The sequence below is a fragment of the Lithobates pipiens genome, unplaced genomic scaffold (genome assembly GCF_037356315.1).
Source record: "Lithobates pipiens isolate NorthernLeopardFrog02 unplaced genomic scaffold, aLitPip1_a1.2 Scaffold_8, whole genome shotgun sequence".
NCBI lineage: Eukaryota > Metazoa > Chordata > Amphibia > Anura > Ranidae > Lithobates > Lithobates pipiens.
The window spans coordinates 537,233,397-537,248,432 of record NW_027507903.1 but is presented as its reverse complement, the minus strand read 5'-3'; the positions used below and the strand labels follow the sequence as shown (position 1 = coordinate 537,248,432).

General features: G+C 42.5%; 1 protein-coding gene across 3 annotated transcripts in view; it reads left to right on the top strand.

Annotated features, from left to right (window-relative positions):
• The first annotated feature begins 685 nt into the window (after positions 1-685).
• NUDCD3 (NudC domain containing 3) overlaps positions 686-15,036 on the top strand; it is a 49,015-nt gene continuing 34,664 nt past the window's right edge. Inside the window, exons 1-3 of one of the 3 annotated variants that reach the window (XM_077469632.1) lie at positions 686-837; positions 12,907-13,109; positions 13,185-13,456. In XM_077469632.1, coding sequence (XP_077325758.1) covers positions 12,918-13,109; positions 13,185-13,456 — 464 coding nt within the window. In that variant the 5' untranslated portion in view covers positions 686-837; positions 12,907-12,917. Of the gene's footprint in view, positions 838-880; positions 900-12,906; positions 13,110-13,184; positions 13,457-15,036 lie in introns of those variants that run through there. The other 2 variants (XM_077469634.1, XM_077469633.1) reach the window with 2 other exon arrangements.

Genomic DNA, 15,036 nt, shown 5'->3' with positions numbered 1-15,036 from the left:
CCGCTAGAGGCTGAAATACGATACGAAAACTACGTTAAAGCGGCGCTTTACCGCCGACGCCCAAGTACTGACAGTGTGAAAGTGCCCTAAGTAAGGCAGAGGACAGTAGTAAGTGTGGCAGTGGACAGTAGTAAGGCAGAGACAGCAGTGGACAGTAGTAAGGCAGAGCACAGGAGAGGTCAGTAGTAAGTGCGGCAGAGGTTAATAGTAGGTATGACAGAGGACAGCAAAGGGCAGAGATCATTGTCCAGCACACAGACAATGGCAGCAAGGGTATCTTGTCCTCCCTGGGGGAACACTATTTCTGGTGGCAATCAGTGATTTCCTCACTTTGAGGGATTTCCTCTCACTTCCTGTTATGACCATGTGACAGGAAGTGAAATCTCCTCAATGGGACAACAAAGTGACACGGGTTATAACTCTCTCCTCTTATTCTCTCCAAAATAAAAATAAAACGAAGCGTTATCTTTAGTTCTACCTTAAATTGCATACCATGCCCAAAGCTGGATGCCAGCACTCAGTCACAGGGCAGAGCTCCCTCCCTAGTAGCAGTATAGTGATAATTTTTCAATGGCGGACTACACTGTCATCCAGCTCATTGCGGAGAAGATGAGTTCAATGCTGCAGTGACAGGACACAGAAGCCATTCATCGCCCAGCCCTCCCCCATTGTTTACACCTCGCCTTCCCTCTCCCTCTCTCTCCATTATCAGCAAATCCCCATAGCAACAGCCGCTACGAATCTGGAAAATTCTCTCCATTTAGCGGGTAGACCGGAAGCGGAAGTGCAACCTCGCCGGAAGTTGTTTTGTGGAGGCGAGAGCGGAGAGTGAAAACAGTGAGTGTTGGGAGGAATCCCATGTGATTTTGTACCGGTGCGGTGTTGGGGGAGATCGGGCGGTATGTGGTGTGCTGTGGTCGGGTATGGGAGGAAGTTCTCCTCTATGGTGACAGCAGTACAGAGCTGTTCGGTGTCCTTAGTAGGCTGAACGGCTGATGACAATATCCCTGGCTACTCCTGACTCTGGGCTGTTTTTGTCTATGACAGGAGGCAGGTGTGATGACAGGGTTCTGGAGAACAAATTACTCTAAAGCCTGATACACACAATTGGGAATATCGGACGAATGGTTGTCCAATGTTATTTATTTTTTGGCATGCTAGTCTCATATCAAAAACATTATTGTATCTGTGGACGAAAATTGTATTGATTAAATTAAAATCGGACGAGAAAAATGTTGGTGTTTGTCCCTTCGGATAATTTTGGAGGAAAGCTGTGTATGAACGTTCGATTTGAAAGCGGTATTTTTTGGTGTGTCATAGGCTTTAACTGCTTGCGGACCAGCCGCCTCAGTTTTACTGCGGCAGGTTGGCTCCGCTGCACGAAATCGCGTTATATTATGTGATCTCGCGAGGCTTGCATAGCAGGCTCAACATATGCTTATTGCGATCTTCTTCTTTTTTACCAAAAATATGTATCGGCATAAACGGAGGGAAACATTTTTTATATCTTTTTTGGGGATATTTATTATAGCAAAAATTAAAAAATATTGCTCTCTTTTCAAAATTGTCACTATTTTTTTTTTTTTTTGTTTATAGCGCAAAAAATAAAAACTGCAAAGGTGATCAAATACCGCCAAAAGAAAGCTCTATTTGTGTGAAAAAAAGGACGTCAATTTTGTTTGGGAGCCATGTCGCATGACAGCGCAATTGTCAGTTAAAGCGACGCAGTGCCGAATCGCAAATAGTGCTCTGGTCTTTGGCCAGCCAAACCCCTCTGGGGCTGAAGGGGTTAAGACAATTCTTGTAAGAATACAACTTCCTGCAAAGATGTAATGCATTTTTTTGTTTCCAAGCATGTGCGGTCATGGTCATTCGATATATTTTTTTTAATTTGGATGAATACTGTGCTGATTAACCACTTAAAGACCACCCACTGCATATATTTACTGCGGCAGGGCAGCTCTATTGCACGACACAACATACCTCTACATCATCTCGTGCGATAGATACTATGGGCGCACGCCCACTGCATGGGTGGGAGGCTATTGACGTGTCCGGCTGGCCCTGATGTCCGCCAACCACCCGCAAATGCTCCACAGAGATGCAGAACAGGGATCTGACTATGTAGACAGGGAATTTCCCCGTTCTGACAGGGAAAAATAAATAAAAATTTCGGAGGTGATCAAATACCACCAAAAGAAAACTCCATTTGTGGGGAAAAAAGGACATCCATTTTATTTGGGTACAGCTTCGCATGACCACGCAATTGGCAGTCAAACTGATGCAGTGCCATATGTATCGCAAAAAATGGCCTCGTCATTAAGGCAGGGCTCGACAAAACCCGGGCGCCAGGTCGCATTTGCGACTAGAATTAGCGACCTGGGGCAACACAGCTGGGGGGGTATCCTGTCTCCGTGGACCCCCCCCCCGGCGTGATCGCGTCGTCGGGCCGTTCCGCCGGCGGCCAGTAATTGAGGCTGCGGCTTTGAGGCCTTCTGCGGTCCTATGATTCCTTCTGGAATCTGGCGCCCTCTTGTGGTGGCCATTGGTATGACAACCAGCAATGCTAATGGAGCTTCCTCTGCCTGTTTTTTTTTATTGCCTGCCTATCTCCTTCCCTTTATTTAGAACCCCCTAAACTATCTATATATATATATATATATATATATATATATATATATATATATATATATATATATATATATATATATTTTTTTTTTATTTATTCTAACGCCCTAGAGAATAAAATGGTGGTTGTTGCAATACTGTCTGTCACACCGTATTTGCGCAGCGGACTTACAAGCGCACTTTTTTGGGAAAAAATTATTTATTTAATAAAAAAATAAGACAAAGTAAAGTTAGCCCAATTTTTTTTATATTGTTAAAGATAATGTTACGCTGAGTAAATTGATACCCAACATGTCACGCTTCAAAATTCGCTCATGGAATGGCGACAAACTTTTACCCTTTTAAAATCTCCATAGGCGGAGGTTTAAAAAAATTCTACAGGTTGCATGTTTTGAGTTACAGAGGTGGTCTAGGGCTAGAATTATTGCTCTAGCTCTACCGATCACGGCGATACCTCCTATGTGTGGTTTGAACACCGCTTTCATATGCGGGTGGGACAGGGCGCATTTAAAATTGTTATATTTTTTTTTTCTTATTTTTATTTTTTTCACTGTTCTTTAAAAAAAAAAATTGTCACTTTTATTCTTATTACAAGGAATGTGGAAAAAAAAGCATGACAGGTCCTCTTAAATATGAGATCTGGGGTCAGAGAGACCTCAGATCTCATATTTACACTAAAATGCAATAAAAAAAATTGTCATTTGAAAATAAATAAAATGTCCCTGTAAGAGCTATGGGCAATGACTTGGAGACAGGGGGGGGGGGCGGCGGTGGCGGCGCTGCTGCTATCTTCCCCTCACTCGTCTCCATGTCAGGCCAGGGACAGGTCCGGATCGCCGTTACCGACCTGGCTCCTAACTTTTTAAGCTGGCTCCTAGATTCCAAGCAAATTTGTCAAGCCCTGCATTAAAGGGTTAAAATCTTCCGGGGCTGAAGTGGTTTAACGAGATTCGTTTGTTCTGTTTTCATATAAGAAAAAATTTTGTGTTCATCCCTTTTAGATAATTTTGCATGAACTGTCGTGATTGGCTCTTGAAAGCTGTGTACTAACGATCAGATTATCGAACGATTGCTCCAAAGGCGGTATTTTTCATACGATTTTCTCATGATCTGTACTAGGCGTCTTGCGCACAAACGATTTTTGTTTAACCAGAACAGTATTTGTAAAAAATCGAGTGAAGTCAGAAACAAAAGAATACATTACAATACCAAATAGGGTGGTAACAAAAAGTTTGGAAACTAGCTCTGTTTACAAGTCCTTTATCTACATTTACACACTATCACCTTCAAGATAGTCCCCTTGTATGGCTGTCAGTGTTCCTGCCATTTCTGGAATGTGTCCTGGAAGTCTTCTTTTTGTAGTTTGTCAAGCGCCTTCTGCGATTTACGCTAGAAGTCAAAACCACCACCTTTGAGCTGGATCTTCAGCTCATTACAGCATCACCATAAACTTGCCAAATCGTGTGAAAATCTCTCTGTTGCAGATTTGCCCAGTTTCATGCAGAATTTCACGTTTTCTCTTTGTTCTATCTTGCTGCCTATGATAAAATAACAGAAGTGGTAACACACGTGGTCAGAATAGCACCAGCTGCACAGCTCTCAATGTACACAGGATGATGTCTTTTGGCACAATGACTTATGAAGGTCGGTACTTCCTGTGACTGCGTGCAGCCTTGTGCTGCCATCTGTTGGTGTGTTACAAAACTAGCCTTGAAACTTTTTAATACCACCTGATACATTACATCACTTCCGAACTTGTATTCTGTCATTTTAAAAAGTCCTGCTTGTAGCATGTTCAGTACCTTGCTTGAAAAACGCATTTTCCATTATAGTCAATGGAAGTGTACTAAAAACGCATCATGCATTTTTTTTATTGTTTTTTTTTTCTTTTGCACAAGTTACCAGAAAGGAAAACGCATGTAAAATTATATTAGTGTAAGAAAAACAGGAAGCGAGAGGAAATCCCTTTCACAGTGAGCTAATTATAGGGTGTCGCTGGACCCGTTGGAAGATTTCCCCTTTTGGGATTTTCTTTTGCCTTCAATGATAATGGTAAACAGGACAAAAAGAGAGGGTGAATCTCCCTAACGGGGGTCACAGACAGCAATAAAGATCTGAGCAGGTGTTTTAATCCCTCCCCAATCTATCCAAAAATAACAAATGGTTCGCACCAGTGTGGCTTTGAAATCGTACTACTTTAGTGCGATTTCTAAGCTGCAGATCACTACGATTTGCACCTCCGATTTCATGGCGACTTAATTTAACAGAAGTCTATGCAAGTCACAATTAAATCATCAAAAAGTAGTGCAGAAACCCCTTTCAGAGTCACTGCGACATCAGTCATGGCGATTTTAGCAGTTCCATTGCCAGCAGTGGGATGGACTGTGATTTGAATCTGTCAAATTGCATGACAAGTTGCACCAGTGTGAATGAGGATTTAGTTATTCTTTAAAACCACTGTCAGTTTTTTTGCGTTTTTTTGCCATGAATGTCTCATTGTTAAGAGTTCCCGTTCTGTAGGCTCAACATGACGTGAGTGCATATCTTTTCAATGTGAAATATCCTCTCAGTTGTTATGGGAACAAGCGTCCCCACTGGAAGATTTCCCCTCTATTTCTGTTTTGTGACAACTTGGAATTTTGGATTCACTTACGTTCCTAGTGACATTGGTGACCAAGTCAATAAAGGCTCGTGCACACATAGTGGCATTTTCCTGGATTAATGTAGGTGCCCCATTCACATTGAAGTGCAGTGCGGTGAAATGCAGTAACATGCAGATGTAGCATTTTGTCACAGTGCATAGGAGGGCACAGCACAGCAGCACAACACTCCAGACATGTGTAGCGCACTACTCCTACACTACAATTTACTATACATTCTAGTGAGCTGTAGTGTACAATACATCCACTGGAAAAGTTTGTTTGAGTGCCATTAAGAACGAATGGCATTGCAGTACACTAATCTTCATAGTGCACCCATTACCTATAGTGTGAACCCAGCCATAAAGTATCTTGTGCTTGTTTTAACTAGGTGATGAGTTCAGGTATTATGATACTTGTATACAAAATGTTTCCCCCTGGTCAGTGACTGTAAAGTATGAGAAGCCATACATAGGTTAGTCAAGTACCAATTTCAGAATAAAAGTAGTAATGGTCTGGACTCCCTACATGATGGACCAGTCTCTAAACAGTGCTGGCACTGTAGCGTGGGAGGATGGGGAGTGCATCACGTGCTCCTCCGTACTTTGAAGTATCAGGTATGTAATTTGTGAACGAAATACTGAAAAAACATTAGGAAGGTTAGTATAAGTAGCTACAGGGGCCAGAGTTTAAATAAACCTGTTGCTTTGCTCTGCAAGAGCAAGGAAGCATTCCAAATCCCACAAATTTTCCTTTTTTTTTTTTTTTTTTTTTTTTTTAAGCTTCATGAACATGAACACGGGCATGTTTAATGTAGCATATGGGAGGCCCATGTGCTGCGTTCAATTACCCATAAACATGAATGGCTCTACATGGGTATACACTGGTACTCACATAAACGTAATGTATGTGCGTATTATATGAAAGTAATGGCTTTTACCCGCGCACAGCCATTCAACTCCATGGGCAGCTGTATACAGCACCTGGGCTTTCCAGGTGTGGGGAAAAAAGGCATAAGTTTACATTGTAAATCCCCTTTTGTGTACAGCTTATCTTCTGTATTGGATGCCTGGTTCGTCATCTGCACGCTGACTTGTTTTGACACCTACATTACTACAGGACATAGTAATAACATAGAGTTCACAAATGGACCCACAGTGTGCAGAAGGGTATTGGGCATCCAACACACCTGGAATAGTGTTGGATACAAAGATTTTCAGCTCTTTTTGGCTTGAGAGGAATTGAGGGGAACTCTCTGCAAATGGATACACTAGCTGCAATAAACAACAGAGAGAGACTCCTACCTTAACCCAATACTATTTTTTTTTTTGGGGGGGGGGGGGGGGCACGCTAGAGGTGGGCTTTAATAAATGCATGCAAATTGCAAGGATTTTATGGCAAGAATTTCTGGCGCAAAATGTTTAAGGTGCAGAACTTCAGCAGTAATTTATCCACTTGACCACCAGTATGATTCTAAAATAAAAACCCCATACTTTGCTTTTAAAGTGGTCGTAAACCCTTACAAACCACTTTGACCTACAGGTAAGCCTAGATTAAGGCTTACCTGTAGGTCCAAGAAATATCTCCCAAACCTATACGGTTTAGGAGATCTTTGCCCGAAGACGGGCACCGCTGTCTACGGTGCATGCGCCGTAGACAGCGTCGTGCAGGTCGATGACGAAGATGCCGCGCGCCTCGGCTCCCGCGCGCATGCGTGGGAGTGATGTCATCGCGGCTTCGCCGAATGACAGCGGCGGAGCTGCGAGACCCCACCGAGAAGATGAATGCGACGAACTACAGGGCACAACGGTGACTTCACTGGCTCCTGTGTCAGGTAAGTGACACATAATGGGCTACTATGCTATGCATGGTAGTCCATTATGCTTTGCCTTTACAGGGAATGAAAGAGGAAGTAAACTCATCAGGGTTTACTTCCTCTTTGATACTTTGCTTATTATTACAATCTATTCCCATGGGCTTAGCCCAGGACTGTATCTGGCATGCAGTCCAGTGTCTCTGGTTGTAATGAAGGGTGTTTGTGGTAGTTAGAGGAAAATAATGACTGACGTAAAAATAAACAGTACCTGCGGGCATATGAGAAGGTTGGTATCTGAACTTTAGACATGGTCATTTTTGTAGTTGAAACTGGCACATTTATTTCTATAACTAGGCAAACATAATGGTTCAGGTATCCATGGTGTTGGGTGCATGTTGTCCTAAATGTTCATAACACTAGGTGCCCTGTTTAGCTGCTGCAGCTGGCAGACTCTCATACAGTTTGACAGGCTGCCGTCAGCAGGGCAGAATTGGGCACTTGTGCCCTCTGCCCACACTTAAGTGCCAAAGCCTCATGTACCAGACTAAATGCCCAGTGTCCATGGGGGCTTAGGTGCATCTGGGTTTTTGTCAAAACGATAAGTTCACTATAATGTGCATATGCTTGGCTTCAATTTCCAGTAACAATATGCCTATATATCAAAAATAATATACAAGTGAATGTGAGAGATGACCTCACTAAGGGACTTATAGAGGAGGTGGAATCCTTATGGGTAGAGCTCCAAAGGGATGACGCTATGGGGAAAATAATACTGGGAGTATGCTATAGGCCCCCTAACCTGAGGGAGGAAGGGGAGACGGATCTCCTATCTCACAATTTGGATTAGCAGCAAGGATGGGAAGTGTTATAATGGGGGATTTTAACTATCCAGACAGACTTGGCGGAAGGAACCGCACATTCATCTAAGGCTCGCCAGTTCCTAAATGTCTTGCAGAACAATTTTATCGGTCAGATGGTAGATGTACCAACTAGAAATAAAGCATTACTGGATCTACTGATTACGAATGTGGAAATACAGGGAAATTTAGGTAACCGCGATCACAGGTCAATTGGCTTCAGTATAAATCATACAAATAGGAAACGTAAGGGAAATACAAAGACACTGAATTTCAAAAGAGCCAACTTCGCTAAACTACAAACCTTGCTAGAAGGCATAAATTGGGATAAAATCTTAGGAACAAAGAACACGCAGGAGAGATGGGTTTTCTTTAAGACCATATTAAATAGAGGCATTAGCCAATGCATCCCATTGGGTAATAAATTTAAAGAGCAAAAAAAGTCCTGGATGGCTTAACTCCAATGAAAAAATGCATATAAAAGAAAAGGAGAAGGCCTTCAAAAAAATACAAGGTTGAAGGATTATCATCCAGCATTCAGACATGATAAAGAATGCAAGAAGAAATGTAAGGGGCAATAAGGACGGCTAAGATAGAACATGAGACACACAGTGAAGGCGAGCAAAAAAATCCCAAGAAATTCTTTAAGTATGTAAACAGTAAAAAAGGAAGGACAGACCATATCGACTCCATAAAAAATGAGGAAGGACATCTGCTTACAAAGGATGGGGAGATGGCGAAGGTATTGAATTCTTCTCCTCAGTCTTCACAAGGAAATCGAGGGGGCTTCAGTAACCAAAACTGCAGTGTTTATCCTCATGACATGTCACAGGAAGCACCTCCATGGCTAACAGAGGACAGAATTTAAAGTTATACTTGGGAAACTTAACATTAAAGCGGAGGTCCACCCTAAAGTGGACCTTCCGCTCATCGGAACCCTCCCCCCTCCGGTGCCACAATCGGCACCTTTCAGGGGGGAGGGGGGTGCAGTTACCTGGATAATCCAGGTAACTGCACCCACTTCCGGGATAGCTCTCTGCGGAAAGGGGCGTAACTTACGCCCCTTTCCGCAAGTGCCTGCCCCTTCCCGCAAGTGCCCCGCTGCCTGCTGGGAAACACACAGATCCCAGAGGCAGCGGGGAGCGTCCTTATTGCGCAGCGCGATTCGCGCATGCGCAGTAGGGAACCGGGAAATGAAGCCGAAAGGCTCCATTTCCTGATTCCCATACCCAAGATGGCGGCGGCAGGACCCGACAGGCGACCTAGAGATCGGCTTCGGGTGCCGACATCACGGGCGCGCTGGACAGGTAAGTGTCACTATTTTAAAAGTCGGCAGCTGCAGTATTTGTAGCTGCTGGCTTTAAAAAAAAAAAAAAAACGCGGCGTCCCGGTGGACTCCCGCTTTAATAAATCAACGGGACCAGATGGCTTGCACCTGAGGGTATTTGGGGAACTCGGTCAAGTAATTGCCAGAGCATTGTAACTCATTTTTACTGACAGTCTACTGACTGGAATGGTACTAATTGATTGGGGGAAAAGCCAATGTAGCATCGATATTTAAAAAGGGCCCAAAATACATCCCTGGGAATTAAAGACCAGTTAGCCTAACATCAATAGTACGTAAACTCTTGGAGAGGATAAGGGACTATATACAAGATTTTAGTAATGAGAATGGTATCATTAGCAGTAATCCGCATCTAATTGTTCGTGCCAAACCAATCTATTAACCTATGAGGAGGTGAATTGTCATCTAGATAAAGGAAGGCCCATAGACGTGGTGTATCTGGATTTTGCAAAAGCATTTGATGCAGTTCCCCATAAACGTTTACTGTACAAAATAAGGTCCGTTGGCATGGACCATAGGGTGATTACATGGATTGAAAACTGGCTACAAGGGCAAGTTCATAGGGTGGTGATAAATGGGGAGTACTCAGAATGGTCAGGGGTGGGTAGTGGGGTCCCCCGGGGTTCTGTGCTGGGACCAATCCTATTTAATTTGTGAATAAACAACCTGGAGGATGGGGTTAAACAGTTCAATCTCTGTATTTGTAGATGATACTAAGCTAAGCAGGGCAATAACCTCTCCACAGGATGTGGAAACCTTGCAAAAAGATCTGACCAAATTAATGGGGTGTGCAACTACATGGCAAATGAGGTTCAGTGTAGTAAAATAATGCATTTGGGTGGCAAAAATATGAATGCAATCTATACACTGGGGGGAGAACCTCTGGGGGAATCTAGGATGCAAAAGGACCTGGGGTCCTACTAGATGATAGGCTCAGCAATGGCTTGCAATGCCAAGCTGCTGCTAACAAAGCAAACAGAATATTGGTATGCATTAAAAAGGGATCAACTCCAGAGATAAAATAATTCTCCCGCTCTACAAGACTCCGGCCGCAGCTAGAGTATGCGGGCCAGTTCTGGGAACCGGTCCTCAGGAAGGATGTACTGGAAATAGAGCAAGTACAAAGAAGGGCAACAAAGCTAATAAAGAGTTTGGAGGATATTAGTTATGAGGAAAGGTTGCGAGCACTGAACTTATTCTCTCTGGAGAAGAGACGCTTGAGAGGGGATATGATTTCAATATACAAATACCATACTGGTGACTCCACAATAGGGATAAAACTATTTCACAGAAGGGAGTTTAACCAGACCCATGGCCACTCGTTAAAAGGTGGTGGTCTCAGTGGGGAGCATTGATAGTTTCAAGAAACTATTAGATAAGCACCTCAACAGCCGCTACATACAGGGATATACAATGTAATACTGACCCATAATCACACACATAGGTTGGATTTGTGTCTTTTTTCAACCTCACCTACTATGTAACTATGGAGCATACACAGGGTTGAGGAACTTTTGGGTATGAAAAAGCATTCCATGTGACAACACTGGTGCTTGATAACTAGCCCATCACTTTCACAGCCAGGCCTGTGTAAGCTTCAACTGGAGATTAGACTTACACTTAGCTTAGACAGAACTGTCTTCTCACTCCCTATGGAAGTAGAGCAAAAGGAAGGTGAGTATCTGCAGCTGGGTATGGCACATTGGCAATGCACAAGTCAATTTTAAAGTTATGCCATCTGAACAATTTTCTGCATGTCAGATGTCTGGTCTTCCACTGTGTGCTGTGGCTCCATCCATCTGCCCCTACACAACTATTGTATCCTTTATGACATATGAATCAGTCGATGAAACCAGAGCAAGCTAGGGTGTCCAGTAGAGGTGAACGATTCTGGCCAAAATGAGAATTACGATTTTTTTACTGAGAATAAATAGATCACAATTCTCGTGACGTAAAATCTTTCACATTATACAAAAAAAAAAAAAAAATGAGCTAACTTTACTGGTTAGTTTTTTTTTTATTGCTTTTGAAAGACCGTTGTGCAAATACAGTGTGGCATAAAATATTGCAACAACCACCATTGTATTCTCTAGGATGTCTACTAAAAAAAAAAAAAAATATATATATATATATATATATATATATATATATATATATATATATATATAATGTTTGGGGGTTCCAAGTAATTTTCTAGCAAAAAAAATAAAAATTTTAACTTGAAACCAACAAATGTCAGAAAAAGGTTTAAAGCGGGATTCCACTGTCTTGATCGTTTTTTTTTTTTTTTTTTTGCATACTGACAATCATTATAATTAAATCTAACACTTACTTTTTCGTTTTTTCCATCCAGCAGCATGCTGTTTTGTCATTAAAAAAGATTTTATAAAACCGTCTCCTGACGGTTGTCATTTTGCCTGTGGGCATGTGAAGCCCACAGGCATCCTCTTCCGGGAGAGTGCGCTGATAAAAGACCAGCATGCACCACCCGTTCGATTAGATCTCGCGCATGCGCAGTCAGCGCTATATCGAGCGCCGTTGTAGTGTCATATTTTGCTGCCTGTTGGAACGCACGGCGCGAGTGTTTGGAACGCATCGCGCATGCGCAGTACGCAATTTCTGGCGGCAACGTCACTTCCGCAGCATCCTGTGATGGGCAGCAAAATATGACACTACACCCTCGGTGATGCCCAAGGCATCCTGGGAAATGGTGACATACTTCTCCCAGGAGCCTTAGTGAGCCGGGCTGCCGAGGGAAGTGACGTTTTTAGCCCGGGCAATGGAAGAGGCAGATTTCGTGGGACCACCTAGCAACCGCAAGAAATAGGTAAGTAAAAATGTTTTTATTATCCAATTAATTTTATTAAGACCCTTTGCTGCACATACAAGTTAGGTTATATTTTTGGTGGCAACACCACTTTAAGTGGCTAAACCTTTTTCACTTATACACTAAGTGCCCGTTCACACAGGGGCGACGCGACTTGCAGCGCGTCTCACAGACGCGACCTGCACACGACTTCAGCGGCGACTTGCAAAATGACTTCTGTATAGAAGTCAATGCAAGTCGCCTGAAGTCGCCCCGAAAATACTACAGGAACCTTTTTCTAAGTCGGAGCGGCTTGAGTCGCTCCTATTAGAACGGTTCCATAGTACAGAACGGAGCGCGACTTGTCAGGCGGCTAAGTCGCGGTAGTGTGAACGGGCACTAAGTCTATTCCATTGACAAATTGTTACAATGTTTATACTTAAGTTCAACTGCTAAAGAAGATCTGATTCTTGGCAGACTGTCCAGTTTTTTTTTTCTTCCTTTCTTTTGATGGCTGTGGCTTCAGAAGAGCAGAGAGAATTCTTTGCATAGAAAGAATTGTGAAACACTTTAGTCAAGATCGCGATAACAATTCTTGACGATTAATTGTGCAGCTCTAGTGTCCAGGCATTGAAAACACTTGGAAGTGTTTGTACACACTTCAGGTTAATTCTTTAAATACAGATGCTCATCCCAAGAGTTCTTAAGTCCTGTATAAATATGGGATTTCACAATTTTCTCGTTAAAATAAATGACAAATTGTCTGCTGAGAAACACTGCAATGTAACCCCTACCCCATTGCATTCTATCTGCAGGGTACTGCCATATGGAGTTGGAGATGTCAGACCGTTATGACCATGCTTTGCTGGGTATCCTGCAGCATGTGGGGAACATCCAGGACTTTTTAAATGTTTACTTTGGGTTCTTGTACCGCAAGACAGACTTTTACCGGGTGTTGCTGAGCCCTCAAGAGCGGATGGGATTCCCCCCAGGTGTTGCCCAGGACATGGTGCTGCAGGTGAGTATCTGGCTTTTACAGTGTGCAGTGCAATGTAGACAGTGGTGGAGATGAATCACACTTGTCCTCTCTCAGACATTCAAAAAGCACGAGCGACTGGCCATGAAGGACCATGAGCAGAGGGTGCGAGACTTAGAGGAGAAAATGAAGAAGCAGGAGGAGAAGTTGGCTGAGAGTGGCGAGGCACCTATGGCAGCAGAAGAAGTTGTCTTAGAGACACCAGCAGATGAGTCACCTGGGGAGCAGGAGACATCAGAGAATCCGCCAGAAAATTCTGATACACCAGAAAAAGCTGCAGAGGCGGAGGCCAGCACCAGCAATATCGACAGCTCGGCTTCTGCATCCAGGTACATTGAGAAATAAATTAGATGCAGATGAAGTATTCTTTTACTATGACCTTTGTTTGTCTGCAAGGGGTATTATATATGGAGATTGAAAGTGTTCTCCATAGCAACCAATCAGATTAGCTATAGTTTTTCAAATCCGTTTAGAGACACAAAGCTAGACCTTAACCAGTCAAGTCATGCATCATTTTCACAAATTCAGGTGTAGGCCTAATAGTCATTACATTTTATTAATTATGATATAAAAGTGAGCGTTGTATTATTATATTTTTTTCATGGGGAGGATAAAAAAATGCATTTACCTTTTTAAATAAACTCTCCAGGGAAATCCTTTTGTCAGTGATTTCAACTACAGACCCTTTTCATTCAGCAACTGTATTTTCACTAACTACAAAGCTCTTGTTATAGCCTTTTAAATTGCAGTCATCCATCTTTTTTTGTCACTGCTGATTTTACAGGTTTAAAAAAGGTACAGATATTCAAACATACATTGACCTCCTTAACCTCTTCATGATGGAGGGTAAAACAAATCCTAACGCCTGAACACAACGATCCTGCTCCTAACAATCACAGCGATATCACACATGTATATGTTGTTTATACCCGTAGTACAGCTCAGAAACAATGGTGCATTTTTTTTTCTATCCTAACTAAAACTCAATGACACTGAGACTAATTAATTAAAAATTTAAATCCTACCCAAAATATACCGACAGTGACCTTTTGACCCTGACCTTAACTCTAACTTTTTTTTGTTTTTTAAGGGCCAGTTCACACCAGATGCAGTTTTTTTTTTTTTTTCTGCACCAATACAGTCAGTTCTGGTCAGTTTCCGCACCAGAAACTGACCAGAAACTGACTGCATGGTGTGAACTAGAGCCATTGGAATACATGGAAAACACTGTGCATGCATTTTTAGTGCAGAAAAAAAGCACACGAAACTGCATCTGGTGTGAACTGGCCCTAATAGCAGAAAAGAAAGATACATTGCATCTTTCTCTACATTCAAAGAAGAAAACACACGGGGTGGGCTTTGCAGTAATTCATCACTGTGAAGGCCAATCGGAGGCTATCACAGTGATCAGGTGATTGGAAACCAGGCTTTCTGTTTCTGGATCATTATTACGGAACCCAGGGCTCTCAGTGCCTGTGCTGGAAGCACGCTGTGCAGCACACTCTTGGAAGAAGACCCACTTCAGTAAAGCTGCATGAATGTGCACAAAAAGTTGTGAAGTGTTAAACAGTATAATTAAAAAAGATACGTTGAACTTGATTTAATAGAAACAGAGTGTAATTTAAAGATGGGATATAATTGTACAAGGAAAGAAACTGTTTTAGGAAGCTATTACCTGGCATGGAGAGACTTTTTTTATTTTTATTTTTTAAAATTCTGACCACTGAAGAGCTCTGGTGCAGAGTAGGTGTTACATGTACTCAGCATTCAGTAAGCACATTTAAAGGCTAGTGGTTAGCAATTTTCAGAGGAAGATTTACTGTGTTGATAAAGCAGGGTAGTTATGTGCAAATCCAAACGCAGTGCATGACTATATTGGAAAGGTAAAGGTTACATGGTCCCTCTGTGC